The following is a 22,520-nucleotide window of genomic DNA, read 5'->3' on the forward strand; positions in this document are numbered from 1 at the left end:
TGTCAGCATGTCTACCCTATGGTCTGTTATTCTCTAGAGTTTGATCAGTGTGGTTTTCCATAATGTTCTCATAATGAATTTATATTTATTTTTATGCAAATAAAAACTTCTTTGATGAGGGGTGCAAGCTCCATATCTCTGTGGGTGTAAGGATAAGTATTGAGAAGAAGCTATGAACTATTATATCGAGTGAGGATGTTATAATTGGGAGAGGGAGGGAAGTCAGCCCAGAAGAAAAGGGGAGAAGTTATAAATAACACCAAGGATGTCTGCAAAAGCCTTCAGGAAAATTGTATGTTTAATGGAAATCATACACACACACACACACACACACACACACACACACACGATACATATCCTAAATGACATTATGCCCCATGGGTTGACAATGATTCTGCCATGTGACATAGACCATCTAACAAAAACCCAGAATCAATCATAAAAAAAAACTCCTTGAGTTGTTTGTTCACAGAGTACAAAAGATTTCTGAAACAAAATAAAATATTGCTGTTGTCATTGCAATAGGTATATGTGTGTGTGATATATCATATATACATATATATATATACATATATGTGGTGTTATTTGAAAAATTTAAGTACTGACTGTGATATTTAATTGTATTGATTCTCTGTCACACTTTCTCATAGGAACATTGATAATAAGATTTAAAAACAAACAAAAACCAGACTTTTAGTTAATTTTAAACCTTTAGATATAAAATGAACTTTCAAATTTTGTTTCATATGTGATTAAAGTTGTTAATAGAATGAGTTTCTTGTTTCTGCCTCTTACCTATCTAAGTGTGTGAACACACTTTGGGGAAGGTATTTGCTTATTGTATAAAGAGAGAGGGAAGTAGCTGCTTTGTGTGTTTCTGTCATTCTATCAAACAAAAATCATGGTTGGTTGGACTATTAGTTCTGACCAGACATCAACAAGAGGTGTCAAAATGGAAACTTGCATCTTGCACTAGAGAAAGTTTCATTGTTACTTGACATAAAAAAATCTCCGTGAGTGAAAGGCAGGCACCTTGTCTAAAAATAGGACAAGATATGAGATTAACAGCATACCTTTTCTATTTGATTTCAGAAATTGTACAGTGTGTTAAAATTGACTTTTCACAATGGCGCTTTGCTGGGAATCATCGATTTTAACTCTTTTCCCTGGCATCCTGGTACTTATCCAACTATTGAAGCTTCTGTCCTGCAGTTTGGATATCTCATTCACCCGTAATTCCACCATTCCCCTTTTTCACTTGAATTAGAGTTATTTAGTTTGTTTTGCACATCGTGGATTCCTAAAGGGAAAGTTTCTCAAAATACAGACATGTTACCACATGTCTTCCACAGACGTCATCATGTTACATGGACAAGAGATTTAAGCTGTAATCTCAATACTTGAGTGACTGAGGCCGGAGTGTTGCCCACAAGTTTGACATGCATAGCAAGTTCTAGGCTAGTCTGGGCCATAGGATCAGACTCTGTGTCAAAAAAAAAAAAAAAATCACGTGTGTGTGTGTGTTTGGAAATGGAGTGGGATGATTGAGATCTTGGTGGAGGAGCCTAAAGCACACTTGATGGTTTTACTAGAGAAGGAAGCCAATTTTTTTCTGTCTATTCACAGTTAGATTGAGTGCCTTTGTCAATACCTAACATCTCCCGCTGCGTGGCATAGATTAATCTATCACTTGTCACGGGATAGGAGATCATAAGTCTGTGATTACACAGGGATATGGAAGGGAACTGAACAAAACATTCATGAATCTTCAAGCCCACTGCGTGAGAATTCTCAGAGCAATCGCTAGGCTTTAGCATCGCTCTGTTTAGTACAAAAGGTCTCTGCTTGCTTTGTTCATCCTCTGGATTTGGAGATGAAATGAGGCAATGCTTGTAGAATCTCCTAGCAACGTGAAGGTCTTTACCTTTGGGGGTTAGTTTAACTTATTCTTAATTTGCCTGCCAAACTTTAGAATATGGCTTCTGGTCATAGCTGAGCACAGACTGACCAGTCAGGTTCTCATTGGCAATTCTCCCTGTGAGTGTTCTGCATTGTTGTGATGGCAGACTATCTTGATGTCTCACCAATTGTTGACCGAGGCTGCTTGTTTGTTCCCGGCAATCCAGACCCAAAATAACCACCCAGAAACTGTGTTAATTAAAACACTACTTAGTCAATAGCTTAAGCATATTGTTAACTAGCTCTTATATCTTAAATTAACCCATCTCTATTAATGTATGCGTTACCACAAGGTCGTGGCCTACTGGCAGGGTTCCACCCAACATCTATCTCCTGTGGTGGCTACATGGTGTCTGTTTGACTCTACCAACTCTCTTCTTCTCTCTTTGCTTCCCACCTTGTCCTATTCTGTGTTGCTATAGGCCCAAAGTAGCTTCTTTAATTAACCAATGGTATTCACAGCATTCGTATGGCTAAATTACATTCCCAGCTTCACCAATGTACTTACATTGAGAAAATGTGCTTAGTACTCTCAAACAACGTAGAGTGAACTGGAGTTTTTTAGAGGGGAAAATCATCTCAATTTGTAAAATCAACTTTTTTTAATAATAAATAATAAATGTTACCTTAATTTCATGCTTAACTTTATTTTATGTGTCTTTCAATATTTTGACTATATTTAAACTTGATTACTATGTACTAGAAATTTCAAAAGTCTATTTGAAGTTTAAATGATTATGTATGTAGTTATGTTTAGAAAAAAATATTCTTTTTTTACATATGTCAATTTATTGTCGGGTTATGTTGTCTAAGAGTTGTGTGACAGAGAATAACTAATGTTAGGTGACTGAAGCCTGAGTTTTCAATACCTTAGGGAGCAGACGCCAAAATCATGTAGGATGAGTAACAGGTAGTTGAGTATTAGTACGTTTCTGTTTCCTTTCATTTCAAAATGTCTCATAAAGTAACACTGAGTAAATCACTCAGCACACATTTCAGCACGGCTTCCATCCTTTTTACAGGACTATGGAGCTTCTGAAAAGACCTGGTTTGGGAGAGTAGATATTACAGCCACATAATTTATTGAAAGGATTGGAACTTTTCAATTACTCGGTGTCAAGAAACATCTGGAAAGGCGATTGTTTCCTTTGAATGGGGCCTAGTAGAACAGTTGAAGAACTTTAAATATCTAAGTCAGGGTTTACACTTAGGATTCCCTGCTAGGAATTTCATCTTTCCTCAGGTTAGTTGATCTGAGGCTGGATACCAACTGGACCTGGGGAAACTTCCATCAGTCATTGCCGTGCTATTGTCAGTGTCTTTGAAGCACACCAGAAGCTGATTTCTACCGTCCTCACATAAAGAAGGACACTAAGGAGCCTCCCAGTGGCTGTGGTCACTGTTCAATTGTTCGCTCTCATCTGCTGTCATGTTTCAGGCTCTAACTTCGTCTCAAGTGGGGAAGCTGGGAGTTACGATCTAGTTATAGTATCCTAGGAGTTCTTTGTGTACCATTTATAATTTCATCTAGTTTCCTACCATAGAGTATACATAGTAAGATTTGTGCTTCAAATAATGAGTCTAGGCTGCAGTGTATTTCTTTAAAAAAAATCAGTAAGAGATTCAAATCACATGGGTTTCAAAATATTTGTTGAAATGTGGGGAGAAATGGCAAAATTTGGCCATTTGACACTTAAGTCAAATGGAAAAATATTAGAATTTTTGAATAGAAAAAAAATGTAGTTATTTTCCTTTACCTACACTCTAGATACCAGGTAGGAAATTACATCACTATAAGCCTTAATCCTAATGCTTATCAGGTTATATGAAAATGGAAATTTTACTATGTATATTAATATTTATGCCGAGGAGAAAAGAAGGAGCAGAGAAATGACAACAAAGAAAGGGGGAGCAGCTGAGAAAGGAGGAGGAAGAAAGGGGGTGAGCAAGGGAGGGGGAGGGAAATAAGAAAGAAGGGAATTAAGTAGGACCCTCACCTAGCACCCTCAGCTTTCTGGTCTTTTGAAAGCTAAATGCATAAGAGAATCAGTTCTTCGGGAGATTTTACTATCGTGATAGCAATACTTTTTAAAAAGTATGTATGCACAAGGATGTATTGAGCAAAAAACTACAATAGTATGCTCCAGAATAGTATTTGTGTGTGTATACATACACATATACATATACATATATTAAACATACAACACATACTTCTGAGTAACTTTAATAAGAATTAAAATTATCAAGAAGAGCTCACATAATGTCAAAAGTGTTTGAGTGAGTTTAAAGAAAGATAACTGTCACTCAAATGGACAAATGGCATATAACTTTTGGATACATAAGAATAAATACCATCTTTGGATCAAGTAAAAGCTAAATTTACATTTTGAAGCATGTTGGCCTATTGGCTTATAACGTGCACAGTGTTCAGTGTGGTAAGCTGACTGTCTACCACAGCAGAGTCCTATGGCAGAGGGGTGCCCGTCACATTGTTGGAACTCTTGCATTGCTCTAGACTTCAGAGAATCAGTAAGTTCTTCCCAGGCTGGCTGTATGCAGGAAAATGACTGGCAGGACTCCTGTGTCCCTGCTCAGGAGCTTACTTCTTTGGGTGATATTCCGCTTAAAACTTTTGTTTTGACTAAAATCCTTTGCTGGTGCCTTATTTTTAATAACAAAGTCTCTAAAAGTATCATTTTTATATTTTAAAATTTTGAAACTAATATGATAGCTAATAATCCAAGTAAAACTATAATTTGTATTCTTCCTCTCAGAAGTGATAACTTGTCTGTTATTGTTATACTAATTCATACTAAGTTAGGTATCTTTGTTTCCCAAATCAGTTTTGAAACCTAAATCTGTTGCACTATACGCATTTGCATTTACCATCCTGTTTTCCTCGCGATGATTCACTATGTAAAATGTTTGTATCTTTCTTTAATATATTCAAGTGAGCTCCACTTGAAGAATCCAATGGCATATTCAGTCTGGTGCTTTCATCTCATTTCCACTGCGCAATGATGCACCTGCAGATCACAGAAAAACAGAATACTAAACACTCTAATCGAGTAGACAAAGACGTGAAGAGATCATCAAAACCAGGGAAGAAATAGATAAAGTAGAAATGAAAAATAATGATGTAAAGACTCAATGAAATAAGGGGTTGTCTCTTAGAGAAGATCAGTAGGATTGGCCAACGTCTGCTCCTTCTTGTGCTCACCGAGGTCACTGGCCACAGTGCAGAGTTGTTCTTCACAATCATCTCAGGCTTGCTTGTTCCGATCAACACTATCACTGAGTTTCTTGAAGGGGAGGCTGAAATTTAGGAAGCAGTCAGTAGGTGCTTGCTCAATTACAAATTAAAGGGATTAAAGAAGAAACCAGACCAGTAATGCCTTAATACTTATAATAGTCTCATTATATCTCAAAATACGCATTTTTTTTCTACAGGTAATGTTAAATAAACTTTATGAAGGGCAATTAATAAATATTATAATTTATGTCAACCTTTCATGTTTCAATTTCATTTGCTAATTGGTGGCACCTTGAGGTGAAATTTATGTCTTCATTAAATGTGTCTTTATAAAACAAAATGAAGACTGAACCTGGTTTCCTGGACTAAAACACATATTTAATTTTTTCTCTCAATAATAAAGCAGTCTATAATCAAAGCACAGATTTTTTTAAACGTTTGTTTGAAATGAAAGTACACGATAATTTAAAGTTCAGTTTACTGAGTTTCAAGTTTTGGTATAAATGGTGTATGCTAGTCAATGCACCCTTGCTAGCTACAGTGTTATTTTTCAGTTCTGCAAATAGAAAACGCAGCATAGAAAATTGAAAGAGTCCACTCCGTCTTCACTATGGCAGAACAGAGGAAAGGAGGGAAAGTATGTCGTGGTGCTGGGAGGATGTGACAGGAAATGATGGGGCCTGCGTTCAGAGAGTTTATGGGCACTGATACCTGAGCAGAGATATTAACCAAGGAAAGTGTTCGCAGGTAAGCCGGCACATCATATACTGAGAGCACAGGATGGATTGATAGCAGCCCTGGGTGATTTATATCATGCTCATGGAGCATGTGATTGTTACCTCCAACTCTTAGCATCTTGAGAAGGTAATGGTTGCTTTGAAGAATAAGAACGAGGAGGTGGGAGGGGATGATTTATTGAGCTTCCTCAACGCTCCCCGAGAGTTGCTTGTGGAAGGAATCAGTGATGAGTTACACATCAGTATTCTAAGCTTTTTCAATTTAATCACGGACTTGTGCTGGTAATGTTTGCGCACAAGTTGTCCCACGGTGTTGTATATGAATAATGCAGTCGTCCAAATTGAAAAGCAACTTCTCAAAACAAATTTTGGAGAATCCTATCACTAAGAAAAAAAATATTTGACTTCTGTTTCTGTCTCTTCCCTCCTGACTCTAAGGGACATATAAACATCTTAGAGGGGACATTTGTTCCATGAGAATGCCACTCCCATTAGCACAACCAATTCTTCTGCTTTCCACTCGGTATGTAATTAAGCACTTAACTAAACTATGCTCAGTAATTTAGCTTCTCTGAATCTGTTTTCTTGTTTGGTTCCCAAATTCATAATGTGCTGAAGCACAAGCAAAGAAAACAAAACACAAGGGGCATGTCTGCTGACTGGTCAGGTGGCCACACCCACACAAACAAACATCACAAGGACCCAATGTGAGTATGAGTCTTCCTCATTTTCTCTGTAACGCTGCTGGAAATCCTGGCAAAAATGTTGATTCTCTTCTGGTCAAATCCAGATCAGTTTCCTTCACCAATGGAAAATAATAACTCTAATAAGAATATGAATAAAACAGTTTAAGCTAAACCAAATGACCCTGAGAGACCCTGGAACAGACTCACAGGTTTACATTACACTAAGTAATACATGTTGCCATAGAGGAGGTAGGAAAAGTTACAGGCTCTTGTACATTCATCAAATAACAGACATAAATCCGCACATTTACCTGTTACATTAGTGAGAATCTTCCCCTATAGTGGAAAGAGTTCCCAGCAGGGTTTTAGAGCTAATGTTGCTCCATTCTGCCATAGAAGAAGGCTTGGAGGCTCTGGAATCTGTTTTGCTGGCTTGAAATCTTAGCCATTACCCAGTACCCACCTTCCCACAACCCCAAACCTCCTGGAGGCATTGTTGTGCACAATCCTGTGCTTCTAACATTTCATCAACAGTGCACTTCCACTGCCTAACTCATTATAAAACCAACATGGGACAAGGGCATAATTATAAAGTACAATTTTCCTATGGGAAGAACCATTCTGCATTTCAAAATAAACCTTTGGAACACATCTCTCAGGATTTGAAGCCAGCCTTGTAGCAATCCGAATCAGGAGTTGACATTTGCTGTTGCTTCATTAGTACTGATCCAACGTGACAAAGCCCATGGAGGTTCTATAAGCTTGTCTATTAGAAGAGGTTTCGAAAGGAAGTTTCTTTGTGTTATCACTGTGAAATGCGCTTACAACAAAGTCATGCTTCCTTTTTAGTTGGTTTGAGTCAAACAGTATAGGACAAGATGCTTTTCATCCTGGAACCATTTGAAGTGGACGATCTATTGTATTCAAGCATCTGGTATTCTTGGGGTGCAGCAGAAATACATATGGAAATACATAAAGTATTTCTTCTTCGAATTAGAGGACTAATCTTGATTAATGGTTAACATGAGAGATTGGATATTGTCAAACTTTCAGCCCTGATTCTGTAAATCTCCATGTGTTTTATTTAAGACTCACTGATTTAATGTTTGTAGTTGACTCAGGGATAATAACTTGATTATACAAACTGAAATATGCTTAAAAACTCACAGTTCAGTCTCCAGTTGCATGTCCATATTTAAATTTTTGAATGAAGGTGTTGTAGAAGTTTGCTCATGTGTGTCAGTTCTTACTGGATTTTCAAAGAACAAAAGTAACTGCGATAATTTTACCTCTTCATTTTTATCTCTTCAATTTTAAACTTCAACTTTAGAACAAAATACAGTCAGTAAACCATGGCTCTAAAGCAAAAACATTCTTGCCTACTGAACCAGCTACATATTGAACAAAGAGGTATTTTTCTGTCATGAAAGTCGTTTTACTAAATACTTTATGAAAATAAAAAGAAACCAAGATTTGAGGTTTATTGAATTTATGATTCTAAGTGTAGTCCTAACTATCCCAGTAACTTATTTTTCCCCTTTAGAATATGAATTGTACATATCTCTGGTTTAGAAAAATACAGATTGAATTTGGGTTAGATTCTTCTGTCATTTTATGTCCTTATATCTTTTATCCATCCATATGCTGGATTTCTCGTGACATCTGCTTTTTATGAAGGATAGCTGATTCTTAGGAGTTTTGTCATAATACCACATTCTCAGATGTGATTAGCCATGTTGGGACCATTTTTTTAAAATTTAGATGCATGGTAGCTAGTTTCCAACGTTGCATTCATTCTTAATAAATACTAACAGTGAAATTTTGATATCGCATGGCTATCATTAGAACAATGCCTGATATTCGTCAAGAATTCATTTAGTCTTCTCCATGAGAGCCAATAAACATAACTAGAGAAACGTCTCTAACTTTGAGTACAATGCTAACAATGAAAAATGAAACTCAAGAATAATACTGCATTTGTAAAACAGTAGGGGAAGGAAATGATAAAAAGCCATTTTCAGTGGAAGAGAATATCATAAACCACTTACATTTATCGCTGTCACGTTCTCTGAAGTGGCAATTATTCTCTTTCCTTTTGAATCTCCTAATGATCTGCAACTGATAAAAACTATTTTGTTTTTCTTATTATTGTACTTCTTACACAAAATATAATGTTCCAAATTTTTGAAGGAAAAAAAAGCCACAAAAGTACTAAGCCTGGACTTTTTAAAAGACATTATCAATGTGACTTAACTAATGGAGAAGTCCACATCATTTTGTAACAAAATGTTTTCCCATATGAAAACAAAATTGAGCAAGGCATGTTCAATAAATTTAGTGGCCTGGGAATGTGTTCTCCTGTTTAAAATAGGAAGAAGAAATTATTTGGAGATCAGTTCACTCCTGGTGACTAGTACAGACCACATGCACTCGGTGATGAGGTTTCACCTGCTAGCCATCAGGAAGGGAAATGGGCCTCTAGATGGTAGACATCCAAGATGCAATTGTCTAAATGAAAAGAGCCTGTACTTCAGCAGAACTGATTACATAAGTCTGTCAGCCATTTTGTGGCTGAGGATATTAACAGAATCTTAACTTAGCTTTTCTGTGATCTGACCCTTCTGTTTTGGGAGAAGTTAAGTAACAACGGTTTTGACATGGTAAACTTAGCAACGTGGCTTCATGGTGTTTTCCCATGATTTATTCCTTGATGTCCACCCCAACCAATGGATGAGTATGACCTTGTCCTGAACCAATTTTCTGCTAAGTTCTCAATCTCCTGGAAAATTCAGAAAACAAAAACCAGGATTTGAGATATACTTTCCAACAGTGCTTTTATAATGATATCTAACTTGTTACAAATAAATAATAAAATAATTGTGTCATTTTATGACAAAAATTTCCCCAACTCTAAAATATACTCAGTAAATATTTTATATGAAAGCTTAAAATTTCAGATCTGGAAGAATGCTTCCTTGGTGTTGTGCTCCCTGGCACTCAGTGTCTGCTTCTCTTCGAATCTCTGTAGGGTCGCAATGCAGGGCGGGGCTCTCACAGGTGGGATGGCTTCTGTATTAATATGTGATAATCCATTGAGAAGAGGGTGATATGCAAACCAGACAGCAAGACAGGACAGTGAATCTGCGGTCATCTTTACTTTAACATTTCAGTCTTCATGAAGGAAAGAATAAAGGTTTCTGTGCAAGCCACCAGGAAGTCTATGGTGTTCTACTATGGCAGCCTGGACTGACGATGATCTTAATGTCTGCCTTTGCCAATGACTTCTGCTCTGCCCAAAAGAATGAATGTTGGGATTGGTGACTAAAACTCAGTTTTTCTACTGAAAACCTTACCTCATTTCTACAATATTATTTGCATTTTTCAAAAACATCTCAAGATTTTTATGTTATAACAAAAATCTAATTTTGATTATATAGAGACACTCCTGAAGACTTCATATATCTACATGTATAAGCATGAATATGCATATATATATGCATATTCTTGGATGATTTAATGGTAGTGTACTTATCTAACAAGCCTTGGGTTCAATCCTCAATGTACCCTTGACATGTACCTTACATTAATTATTTAAATGATCTTTACATAGAACAGCCGCTAATATTTTATGTGCTTATAGAATTTTCATTGTTATAAAACCACTTTGAGTAACTTTTATAGTATACTTATGTAAAAAGCATATACACATTCTTATGTAAATTTTTACAAATCATACTCTACTGCATGTAGAAATATGATTTTATTTATAGAGTTATTCACTGTGGATTTATTGTGTGCAGAGCAATTATGAGATTTAAAGATGAACTACCATGGAAAGCCCAAGCAAGCTTTTTATTCCTCATGGACTAATATACTAGCTAGCATTACTTACGAAACAACAGGTTGAAAAGCATTTTCCTTGTTAAAATTCGGCTCGGAAAGGCTAATACTGTAACATATTGATATTTTGTGTCTTCTGCTATACAGATTCTATATGGTTGCTGTTAACTTTGGTAAGTTTAATTCTTCTCTCACACACCATAGTTTTGTAGATTGCACATAAATCAATACTGGAGATGGGGTGGGATGCAGGAGAAGATGTGACTAGGAACCATGACCTTGGGATCTCCAGATAAAGGGGCAGTGTGAAGCCTACCAGCAGGTGGCCTTTGGAATACACAGGGCTTATGGGTGATGCTGAGCCTGTGAAAGATCCGAGGAGAGAGAAGTTAAGAAAGAGATGACTTCAAGTTGAAGTATAGATGTTGATTTCCTAGTTCCTATCAAATAGAAAAGAAGTATCACTAGCTGGAAACAAAAAAAAAACAAAAAACAAAAAAAAAAAAACAAAAAACAGAAAGAAAGCTGACCATGATGGCCAGAAAAATACACAAACAAGGGAATAGGCGAGATAATCTTTTCACTGCACCATTTTACTTTTCCAAATTTATCAATTTTTGTCTATTGAAAATAAATTCTTTTCTCACATGCTATATCCTAATTATGGTTTCGTCTCCCTCTCCTCTTCCCATTTCCTCTATACCTCCTTTTCCATTCAGACCCACGCCCATTATTTTTCTCATTAGCAAACAGATAGACTTCTAATGAATGACAATGACGAAACAAACAGAAGGAAAAAAACTCAAGAAAATGTGCTAGAGTCAAAGACGCGCTCACCTACACCTTTATTAATCCCATAAAAACCCTGAACTGGACGACTTAACATATATGCAGAGGACCCGATGCAGACCCGTGCAGGCCCTTTCGCGCTGCTGCAGTCTCTGTGAAGTTCGTAAGAACCTTGATCATGTTGATTTAGAGGCCCTTGTTTTTGAGGTGTCCGCCTTCTTCTTGACCCTTAAGCTCTTTCTACCTCCTCTTCCATAGGAGTTCCCTGATCCCTGATGGGAGACATTCAGTGGAGTCCTCCATTCAAGGCTGGGTGTTCCGAGTTCCTTCTTTCGTTGTAATGTCTGGCTGTGTGTCTCTGTATTTGTTCTTTTCTGATGATGGCCGAGCAAGAGACTGGCCTGTGAGTATCCAGAAAGTCATTAGTTGTCATTTTATTGCGACTTTTCTATTAACCACAGTAGTATTTGGCTTGCTCTAGGTCCCTTTGCTATTTAGTTTCAGGTACTTGGTCACCCAAATTGACTTTGGGTTTCATCTCATGGAGTGGGCTTTAAATCAAGTCAGTCATTGATTGGTTATTCCCACAAGTTTTGTGTCATCATTGGCCTAGCATATCTTGCAGACGAGGTACCATTTTACATTGAAGGTTTATGGCTGGCTTGGTGTTTGTTTCTGTTTTGGCAGCATGCAAAATATTTTTCTACACCAATATCACTGGAATGTAGGGGTGAAGGCCCTATGTAGGCACCAGCTCAACTTCTCCACGTTCAATGAATGGTATAGGTGTTGTTTTGAGCAATGGAGTCTTGCTATCAGTGTGGAGAGAGTGACCTATAGTCTTGGCAACTGCCTGGGTTGTTTGAGATCCCTTTGACCAACAGCTCAATTAAATGTAATCAAATCTCAAGAGTGGAAACTTCATTTCATGATGAGAGATGGCCAGTTGGGACTCTATCTCCACCGCATTGTTTGGTGATTTCATTTAGATAACCTTCATATGTGTACACATTTGGGAAGCTTCTACTATATTAGGCTTCCCTACTACCCCTCAAATGGTCCTTAATTGAAGTTGTTTGTCTCTTCAGGATGAATACATATGCTTCCACTTTTATTGGTCTCAAAGCTGCCTCCTAAAAGAGACATTTAAACAGAGTGAGGAAGACATTTAACAGAGAGTTTGGCTCAAATTCCTATCATACCAACACAAAATATAAAAGGTGAAAAAAACAAAAAAATTGGGACACAAAGACCTGTTTCTTAACCTCGGGAAAAATAAAGCACAATACTAGGCACAAGGGGTAAAACAGAACAAACTCAACTGCCTATTTCAGCATCATGTAGAATAGGAATGAAAAATAAAACTGGTGCAGAAAGTGAGATGCACACTTATCCTGAAGCACAGGAAGAATAGAAACAGAACAAGTCACGCTGTGACATTCTGTTCTTACCTCCTATCCGTCCCCACAATGCCGCTACTATCCTGATAGATGAACTGATATTGATTTTACATTGATATGTTTATCCATAAGGGACATGTCCATTTCAGAAGTAGGTTTTTTTTTAAAGAGAAGTAAAAATGAGTCATTGGTCAGTGCATGCATGAAGACCTCTAGCTGCTAGTAGTCAATGCGTTGCTAAACAAGGACTGGTGGTGTCCATTTGACAAACAGCACCGAAATGAAATGAAATGAAATGATAACGTAAAACATGTAAATGAGGTCATCTTGAGAATCAAGCTCTACTTTTCAGCTCAAGGATCATTCAATGTCTGTTACTTAATCCCTCTCATTTCAAATCTCTAATCAATGACCAATATTGCTACAAAGGTGTATGTATATCTAGATACATAGAGCCTTTATAAATGTATTTACCAAATGAGATTTTATAAACCTACTGTTTTTCAACTGTTAGTTATAAAAGAATATACATGCCATTAACTCCAAAATATTTACCCTTTCTCATATAACAAGAAATCTTTGCTCATATAGTTGATCATACTACGTTTAGCTGCCTAAAGAGATCCAGCTGTTTTTAAGCTTCCCTTGTATCATTGACCATGTGAGCTTCTTGCTTGTGTTTACCACGTCCTGGTCTGAGCACAGCTGTTTTATTTCAGATATCATGTCAAGTTCAAGGAATAAATACCTTTTTCATTTTGTATGATCTCAATGACTAGACTAGCTGCTAAAAGATAAGAGAACAGTGAGCCTCTGGACAGAATGGCCGTTTCAGATCTGCGATCCATGTCCTGTGGCTGGGTATGCTCAGATCCAAAACCAAATCAAAATTATCTTCCTGAGAATTAATAAGAGAAAGGAACTATTTCAGTTCACCACAATATGAACACTGAACAAATAAAAGTCTGTTGGCTAAAAGATGCTCTGGTTCATTGTAAAGGATAATCAAGGATGGAGGAAACATGGAGAGATAAAAATACTTCCAAAACAAATAGGATCATCCATAATATAATTTGTAGCAAGTAATTTAATTAGTGAAGGGAAATCCACACTTATTCTTAAAAGCTGAAGAAGAAAGTTCTTCCTTGGCGGAAAAATACAACTAACCATTAAAATTAGTTCATGAACATTTAGTAATTATTTTCTAAGAGATATAAATTTTCAAGATGGGGCCGGGTGGTGCTGGCGCACGCCTTTAATCCCAGCACTCGGGAGGCAGAGGCAGGCGGATCTCTGTGAGTTTGAGACCCGCCTGGTCTACAAGAGCTAGTTCCAGGACAGGCTCCAAAGCCGCAGAGAAACCCTGTCTTGAAAAAAAAATTTTTTTCAAGATGGTAAATGCTATATATTAATGGTAAAGAAAATTGTAATGTACTTTTGGAGAGCAAAATGATACTGGAGTACAAGTTGTGATTTTACTCATGTTACGTTAGGGGAGTGATTCCTGCTTACGTTGATGAGCAAACTGCATCTGGTATTCGGCAGCTGGCATTTCCGTGGACTGCCAGAAAACATTTCATCACTTGTCATATGATGCACGTGACACAGAAAGATGGAGAGAAGAAAGAGAGAGTTCAGTTGAGGAAAGACCTACAGACTAGGATTCAGGCAGAAACAACAGCTAAGGACAGGGACAGGCAGGATGCTTGCTCATAGCTATGATGAGTTACCAAAGGTAAAACATGTTCTGCTGATGGGGGCTGGCAGGCACAGGGCAGGAAAAGAGCGTCTTACAATGCCCAAATTACCCCTTCAAGAGTTGCCAGTGGGTTTAAGACACGTGGAGCCAGCATGTTTGAAAATCACGTCCGTTAGCTTGGGTCAAATGGAAGCAACCCAGATTCTTTGAAAAGGGAACCGCAACTGAAGAATCGTCTTTGACAGAGTGTGTGCGGGCATATTTATAGAGTAGTTTCTTTATTATTAACTGATGCCTAAGGACCCAGCCTAGTGTGAACATTAACTCCCTAGTTTATGGGCTTGAGGTGTGCAGGAAGAGTTGCTAAGCAGTTCGAGAAGGAAGGCAAAGTCATTCTTCCACCATCTGTGCTCCGGTCCCCACTTTGAGATGCCTGCCATGGCTTCGCTGTGCTAGAAGAGCACAAGCTGAAAGTGTTACCTTTCTTCCCCAGGCTGCTTTTGGTCATGTTTATCTCAGAGCAGAAACCAACCGGGGATAAGGATGTCAATAGTGGGTCTTTGTTGCCTTGTTTTTTGCGTCCTCTGCTTCAACTGAATGGTTTTGAATTTAGAAAATTTTGTGTATAGTCATTCTGAAAAAATATTTGTGTGTACCCAATAAACACTGTTCCTTTGTTTTCCATTATCACATTGGCTTGCCTAGAAAAATAGCCTCAAATACGTAAGAAATATTATTTGGGAGTATGATATTATTTGGGAGTATTTTGACAGCTGAATGAGTTAAAATGATTTTCTTTGGCGTGTGACTATGGTATTCTCACAGGCAGGAGAAAATGACACATTTGGCAACTTCAGAAATTTTTCAATGAATGTAAATACATGTGCTAGAAAGTTAGTGTGGAAAGCATTTGTGTTGCAATACCTGCAAACCCACATCGTGCTACCTCATGTGACAAGCTGGTGGGCAGATTTGTAAAATCTGAGTGTCTGAAGGACTGCAAAAGAATTTGTTTGGAGTCTACCATAGTTTTCCATTACCTTAGCTATATTTTTTCCTTCATGTATTACTCTGCACTCTTTAGAAGAACAAAACTAATAAAATGAATATATATTATATTTATAGAGATTATGTTTTATTTATACATATTTATGTGTTATATGTTGTATTGATAAATTATATAAGAATCTGTTATAGTGGCTTACAAACTGTGTTACTGCTAGTCCAACAATGGCTATCTCCCAACAGAAAATCCAAAATGCCTGCAGTTGTTCAGCCCACAAGTCTGATTGTGTCTTACCTCACAATTCCAAAGAAGTAGTCTCTAATGCTAGTGACGCAAGAAAGAGCTTCCCTCTTCCATGTCCTTTTCAGACATTGCCACCAGAAAGTATGGTTCATTTAAGATGGATCTTTCCAACTCAAAAGATCTGGATTCAGGATAGGTCTTCCCAAGTAAATAGATTTAATTAAGAGAATCACCTTCAGAGGTGTACCCTGAGGTCTTAGTCAGTTGTGGATGCAGTCAAATTGTCAGGCAAGAACCACACTCACATTTCATTGACTTTAATATTGTTGCTGGAAAAGATAAGAGTTTATGGTATTCTTGCTTACAATTTAATTTTAAATAAAACAATTACTTATTATTTGTGTGTGTGTGTGTGCCTGCATGAGACTGTGTGAGCCACATGTGTGCACGAGCATATGGAGTCAGGTGTGGATAACATGTGTGTACTGACAACCAAACCTGGGTCCTTCACAAGAGCAGTGACCTTTCTCTTAGCTGCCGACTATCTCAAGAGGCCCCAGCATTTTGTTTTTTAAGTTATTCTCTACAGTTTGGGACTAGAAAGACTCTTAAGGTTAATATTCATAATTTAATAAATGCATTGTTAATTTAAACTTAATATTCAATAGAACTGCATCATCGGCTTTTCCCAGTCATACGCTACTTTTTCTTTAGATTATAGCAGCAAACATACTTCAATTATTTGATGGCCATGAAGAAAAGCCATTCCAACTTTACTTCTAGCTAAAACTTGGGCACATATATTACATAACAGAGGAATCACTTTGATTTATTTCATGGAGGGAAGAAAATCATCAATATTTATGTAGCCATTTTTCTTTCAACTTTTTACATCACTTTATTTCCATAGTAACATTAAAGAACTTGAAAGTTTTCTCAGACTATGAAGACATTTGCTGAGTAAATAAGCCAGTAACAAAGGGTAAATATTATATGGCCCCTTCCTTGTGATGCCTGCAGCAATCTCATACAAGGAAATGGAATGAAAATGGTGATTAGTTGTGTTTAGGGGAAAAAGCAATGGAAATGAAGAAATAAATAACTTTTAGCCCTGTAATGAGATACATTATGGATAATCCAATGATAGTTCAGTAGTAACTAATACTCTATGAATATAAAAACTACACTTCAAATGAAAAATAAAGCGATTCACAAATTACTGGGTATGGACATGGAAGACAGACTACTTTGTTATTATAGTAACAAATGCCTTAGACATCAAAAAGTGACTTGAAATTACTCATCTTTTATATGTTATGAATGTATTTACAGTAGAATCAAGTTGTATGATCATATGTATATATTGAAATCTTTTACAAAGAAACTTTATTATTTTAGGAGGAATTGTTGATAAGGATCTTCGTCACTACCTCAACTTAAGATTTCAGAAGGGTTCTGTTGACCACGAACTTCAGCAAATCATCCGTGACAACCTCTACCTCCGCACAGTGCCATGTGAGTACCATGGCCCACATCCTTTTCTTTCTGTGATAAGCAGAGAACTGCTCAGCTATATGTTTATTATTTGTTTAAAAGAAAAATACTGTCACGTAGACATTTTATGGACAGTTGACATTGGAATCAGATTTGAGATATGGAACTACAATTGCAAAAGCTTTTAACTTTGGTTTTGTGGTGTATAATAAAATCCTACAGGGATTTGTGATATTTATGCTATAAAATATATCTTAGTTACACTGCTCGTGTTAGTATTGATAATAGTGATTCTAAGCCTGATCTTCAGTATTCCTGAGTCATGACTGAGGCAGAACTTCACACCAGGAGCCAGGTGACTACAAATTCCTTGGTTGAAGCTATTATTAACAGAATCCACAGGTGATTTTGCACCAGAGAGCCTTCCGACCGTAATAGCCATACTCTGAAACACAAACATAGCATATTCCACTACTCTCTGGAAACTGGTGATGATATACACCAACTTAGACTTCTGTGTGCAGTCTCTAGCTATTTCTTTAAAAGAGAAGACCAGGTAAATTGACACAATTTGTAAAACAACGTCTGAGTCTCTGCTCCTGCCGTTTTGACATTCCCCTATTAATGGTAAGAAAAAGGAATCCCAACTCAATCCTAGACCCTGTGTAGGTATCAAAGTCCACTTTCTTCAAGTGAGATATTTTAACTGCCACGACCCTATCCACACTACAGAAATACAGATGTTTTGGTGCATGTATGGGGTTCATTGGGTCAGATCCCAAACATTAATAAACTAAAAACTAAGAGCTCTGATGCATTATCATTACAAGGAATCTTTGATTAGAATAAATTAAACAAGACAAAAAAATGATACATAGAGTTGAATCGCCAACATTTCGAAAGCGATACAAATGAAACCTTCTATTAAAATATTGAAACACACAATTATGTGAAGGTAGAGCAGAAACCATCAGGGGATTTTGCTCTCTGGGGATGGGTGGGAACTTCTCATCATCAGTCGGTACCAAATGGTCATCAGAATATTGTCATAGTATATTTACCATCCATTACTAAGCAAGAATACTTGACAGTTGTTGTCTTGTTGGTCAAAGTGATTCCTATTCAATGAGTGTCTATAAGTGAGTAGACACCGGAGTCTTGCTGTGAACCTGCATGCTGAGAGAAGCACACTCTCAAACACGTGAGTTTGACATGTAGTGATGGGCAGGAGATGGATTGAAGAGACTGAACCGTGTATAACGTGATGGATGGACGCCCTTTGGAAGCCTTGATGCTGTCAGTGTATCTAGGTGAATTTATCTTTTGTGGCATGAAAGAGAGGAGACCCAAAATACTAAATAAAAAAGTATAGGCACTCTGTTATGTTTAAAAGCTGAAAGCATTAGATAAGAAGCTGACATTCAGGAGTACTTGTAGTCCTTGGTAAGACGGCAGCATAAATAAGAAAATCTTAATTAAATATGATGATAATGGGAGGAATTTTGCATTAGCTAATTAACTTTTAAAGCATCTTTCTTTAGCATACCAAGGAAGGACTATGAAGAAAAAATAAATATAAGGGGAAAAGACAGCATTTATTAGTAAACCTAGAGAGCTTCAAGATGTGATTCTGGTTCAAGGTCATGAATTCAATTAGAAGTCTTGAGCAATGCCTGTAAAGGAGATAATTAGAAACTCAAGGGATCTAAATATTATCAGGAAACAATTGCTCTTTGATTTTGCAGCCACCATTCCTAATAGTCAATTTCAATAACAGCATTCTCTTATGTGCTTTTAATTTGACATAATAGTGAAAAACATCTGATATAAAGATGATTCCGATATATACTATTAAAAATGCTTTCATTCCAAGGAGCCAGTCCTGAACAGTCTGTCTCCTTTACTCATTATATCTTTTAATGAAGTATTCAGTCATTCTCAGAGAGTATGCAATAAAATATGCCAGCAGTATAAAAAGTACTACCATTGCTTAGGAACTTTTCAAGTGTATACAGCCCATAATGGCATTCATTATTTAATCTCATTTCCTATACATCCTCCTGGGTCAATAAAGTCTTATTATTTGATGAACCGACCACACTAAAAGGAAAATATGCTAAGAATTATATCATGGCTCCTATACATACATATATCAATGTGAATACAGTCGCTTCTTGTTTAATCAAGCAGTGGCACTAGAAATTTGTCCTTGATAAGTGCATAGACACAAAAGCGTAATCAATTTTTGATCGTGTGGACGGAGTGAGTTGTTTTCTTCACAAAACTGGATCTAACTCAGCAACTAACTCTAGCTCCTCCATGGATCGCCCTGACAAGTGCAAGTAGGAGAAAAGAAGAGGCAAATCCTAGATCTGAACTCAAATTCTAGAGCTCAGTGCTCACCACATGTGTAAGAGCCCTAGAATTTTGAGTCCACACATTCCCATCTCCACATACACCAGACTTAATGAAAGGCAGTTGTAAGTATTGACCTCTGTATACACATCTTAAAGAGGTCTGTGTCCAGCTATGGCCATGTTAGCTAATCAAGGGAAGGAGGGCAGGGAATCTAGGTCTCTACTGGCCTTTAACTGGAAATAATATAAAATCTTATGAATTGGTTTGCATAATCAAGGGTTGATTACACTTAGCCTTTTGAGTTAGTTTTCTTAGAACTTTATCTCAGAATTGCTAAGAAAGAAAGTTTAAAAAGCTGTATCTCAGTCAGGCAGTGGGGACACACGCTTTCAATCCCAGCACTTGGCAGGCAGAGGCAGAGGCAGACTCTTGAAGTCTGTGAGTTCAAAGCCAGCTAGTTCCAGGACAGGCTCCAAAGCTACAGAGAAACCATGTTTTGGGAAAAAAAAAAACCAAACCAAAACAAACAAACAGAAACAAAAGCTATCTCTCTAGTCGTGGAGGCACGATGATTTTTTTACGTACAGTATGTGGAGCCCTAAACCATTGCAGGCATCGTGTCTGGTGGCATCAATTCACCATTCTTTCCAATCCAACCACACAGGAAAGGTCTTCACGAACTGTGCCTCTGTTTGTGTAGAGCCCAGTGCAGTCTCAATGTTCTTACACTGAAGACATTCCCTAGGTGTTTCATGTTGTTAATTATACAGCTAATAGAGGGAAATGTAAGGTTATAGGGAGCCCTGGCTACTGAATGTGAAAAATAATTGCTTTTAAATGGAAACGACAAACCAATCTTCTAGTATTAAATTTCTGTTTTAAGGATTCTGCGTGAGGGAAAATATGTGTAGAGAAGCCGCTGGTGGCTTAGACTGAGATAAGGAGTCACTAAAGAAATGCACATTAATAAAGAAAGTAAGAATTTAGAGCATCTGTCACATGGAATATCAATTACTCTGATGGTATATAAAGGGCAGCTTGAAAAGCTCTGACTTACCAGCGTTTATTAGAAGGTGTACGGAGTCGTTTCACCCCGGTATGTTAAATTACAGAGCTATGTCAGCAGCTGCTATACTTGGGACAGTATAGATATATGGATATATCTATACAGTACAGATACACAAGTATACATGGAAGTTTGTAGAACAAATTCTCAAAAGTGTTGGATTCATTTCCTAATGGTTGGAGAAAACAGAGTTTGCTTGTTTTTAATATTCTACCGGGCATGATATTGTATATATTTAACTTTGAGACTAGTCAACCACAGTTAATCTCACTATGCTTCTTAAAATTAAGAGTAAAATGGTCAGTACAATTTATTGATAACACTTGGGTCCTTTCCCTCCTTGACGTTCATTAGGCACAGCTGTTGATAGAGCATGACTGTTTCTCATCCTCCTGCTATTGTACCACGTGATATGGAGAATGGCTTTACGGACCGACTCTTAAAGCTACAAAATGAACTGGGAGATATTTATAGCTTCAGCGCTCTCTCAAGATAACACGGCCAGTTGTTGAGAGGGTTTCAATGGGAAATAGCTTAAATTTATTTAAAGAGTAGAATACTAATATATACCCGGTAAAAGACAAATCAATAAAGCTAAAGTAAGAACTGTTACATAAAATCAAATATGATTTAAAACATAGGCTTAAAATATGAAAGAAAATACTATCTGAAAGATTGTATTGAGGCTTAAATCACACTGATGTTTTCACATATTTACGTGGCTGAAGTTTGTAAAGCTAAGTACTGCTGAGGGGTATTGTCAAGGATGCAATTGTAAAAGTGTAGCATACATTTTGATATTTTAATGCTTAAGACAAATTGCCTTTCACAGAGCAGAAATGGGACTTATAAAATTTATTAAGAATGATCTGTTAAGAGTAGTCACGAGTACACCAAAATTACAGTTACACAATGAAGCATCACCTCTTTTACTGACTGTGAGCTCACATACAATGCTGTCTGGAAAGGACTATAAGGATGGGGCTGACTGGCCGTGGAGCACAGAACCTGTGGACAGGGTCAGAGACCTCTGCTGTTCTGAACGAAGCAAACGTTTACTACCCAAAAGCCAATATTTTTACAGTTTAATAATTTTTTACTTGTTTAAATATCAAATTTATAACTTAAAAATGTGTGATGCTAAATAAGATGGTACTTTCTGTGGGTATGGATGAAAATAGTTTCTATTATTCCTAGTCTATATTGTAAAGAGACATTTTTACACACGAAGTAAGATGGGCTAGTGATACCATCTTAACAGTTAATTACCAAAAAGACAGGACCATCATTTTTCAGTGAATAGAATTTCATTTAGTTGAAAATGACCATGAATCTAACTAAGTTCGCTGCATATCTTTCAGTAGGTTAGGACTGATCATTGTGGTAAGTTGAACAATGGCAAGACATGCAAGCATATTGGTGGAAACATCCAATTCCCTTGAATTTTAATCAAACTATACTTCAAGTAATATTTATCATATATCTGTTCCAATATTGTTCGTATTATCTCAGCTAAGACTCATCAACATAGACCCTCGGACCAGAATTTGCCTTTAGAGTGTGAATCATATTCCTTCACAACAATTTCAGATTAACTTGCCAGCCTTTTGTTCTTTGAAAATGAATTTGATTTTTAAAAACAGACTAATTATATTTGGCACTAAATATTAAAAATGAGTATTATTGCTGAATAAACATGCTTATCAACATCTGGAACCAAAAGGGAAGAAAATCTATAAACAAATACGTTGTGGAATATTAGTTTAAAATATGTTCTAGTCATTTATGTTGTGGAACATTTGTTTAGTGATGCAAAGATGTGTTGCATTCTTTCATGTTGCATTTGTGTAACTCTGTGAAGCTGTTACTGTGCCCGCCTATAGCACATGATCAGTCTAGTAAAGAGCTGCACAGTCAATATCTAGACAGTAGAGGGCTAGGCGGATCTGCCAGGCAGAGAGCAACGAGAGCAGGAGAACTCTAGCAAAGA

General features: G+C 37.0%; 1 protein-coding gene across 4 annotated transcripts in view; it reads left to right on the forward strand.

The window, feature by feature from the left end:
• The window catches only part of Magi2 (membrane associated guanylate kinase, WW and PDZ domain containing 2), a 1,267,351-nt gene that overhangs the window by 359,773 nt on the left and 885,058 nt on the right, over nt 1–22,520 (forward strand). For all 4 annotated transcript variants that reach the window (XM_026784667.1, XM_026784668.1, XM_026784669.1 and 1 more), the window contains exon 2: nt 17,011–17,127. In XM_026784667.1, the coding sequence (XP_026640468.1) occupies nt 17,011–17,127 (117 nt within the window). The remainder of the gene's footprint in view (nt 1–17,010; nt 17,128–22,520) is intronic.

Source organism: Microtus ochrogaster, chromosome 26, assembly GCF_000317375.1.
Source record: "Microtus ochrogaster isolate Prairie Vole_2 chromosome 26, MicOch1.0, whole genome shotgun sequence".
NCBI lineage: Eukaryota > Metazoa > Chordata > Mammalia > Rodentia > Cricetidae > Microtus > Microtus ochrogaster.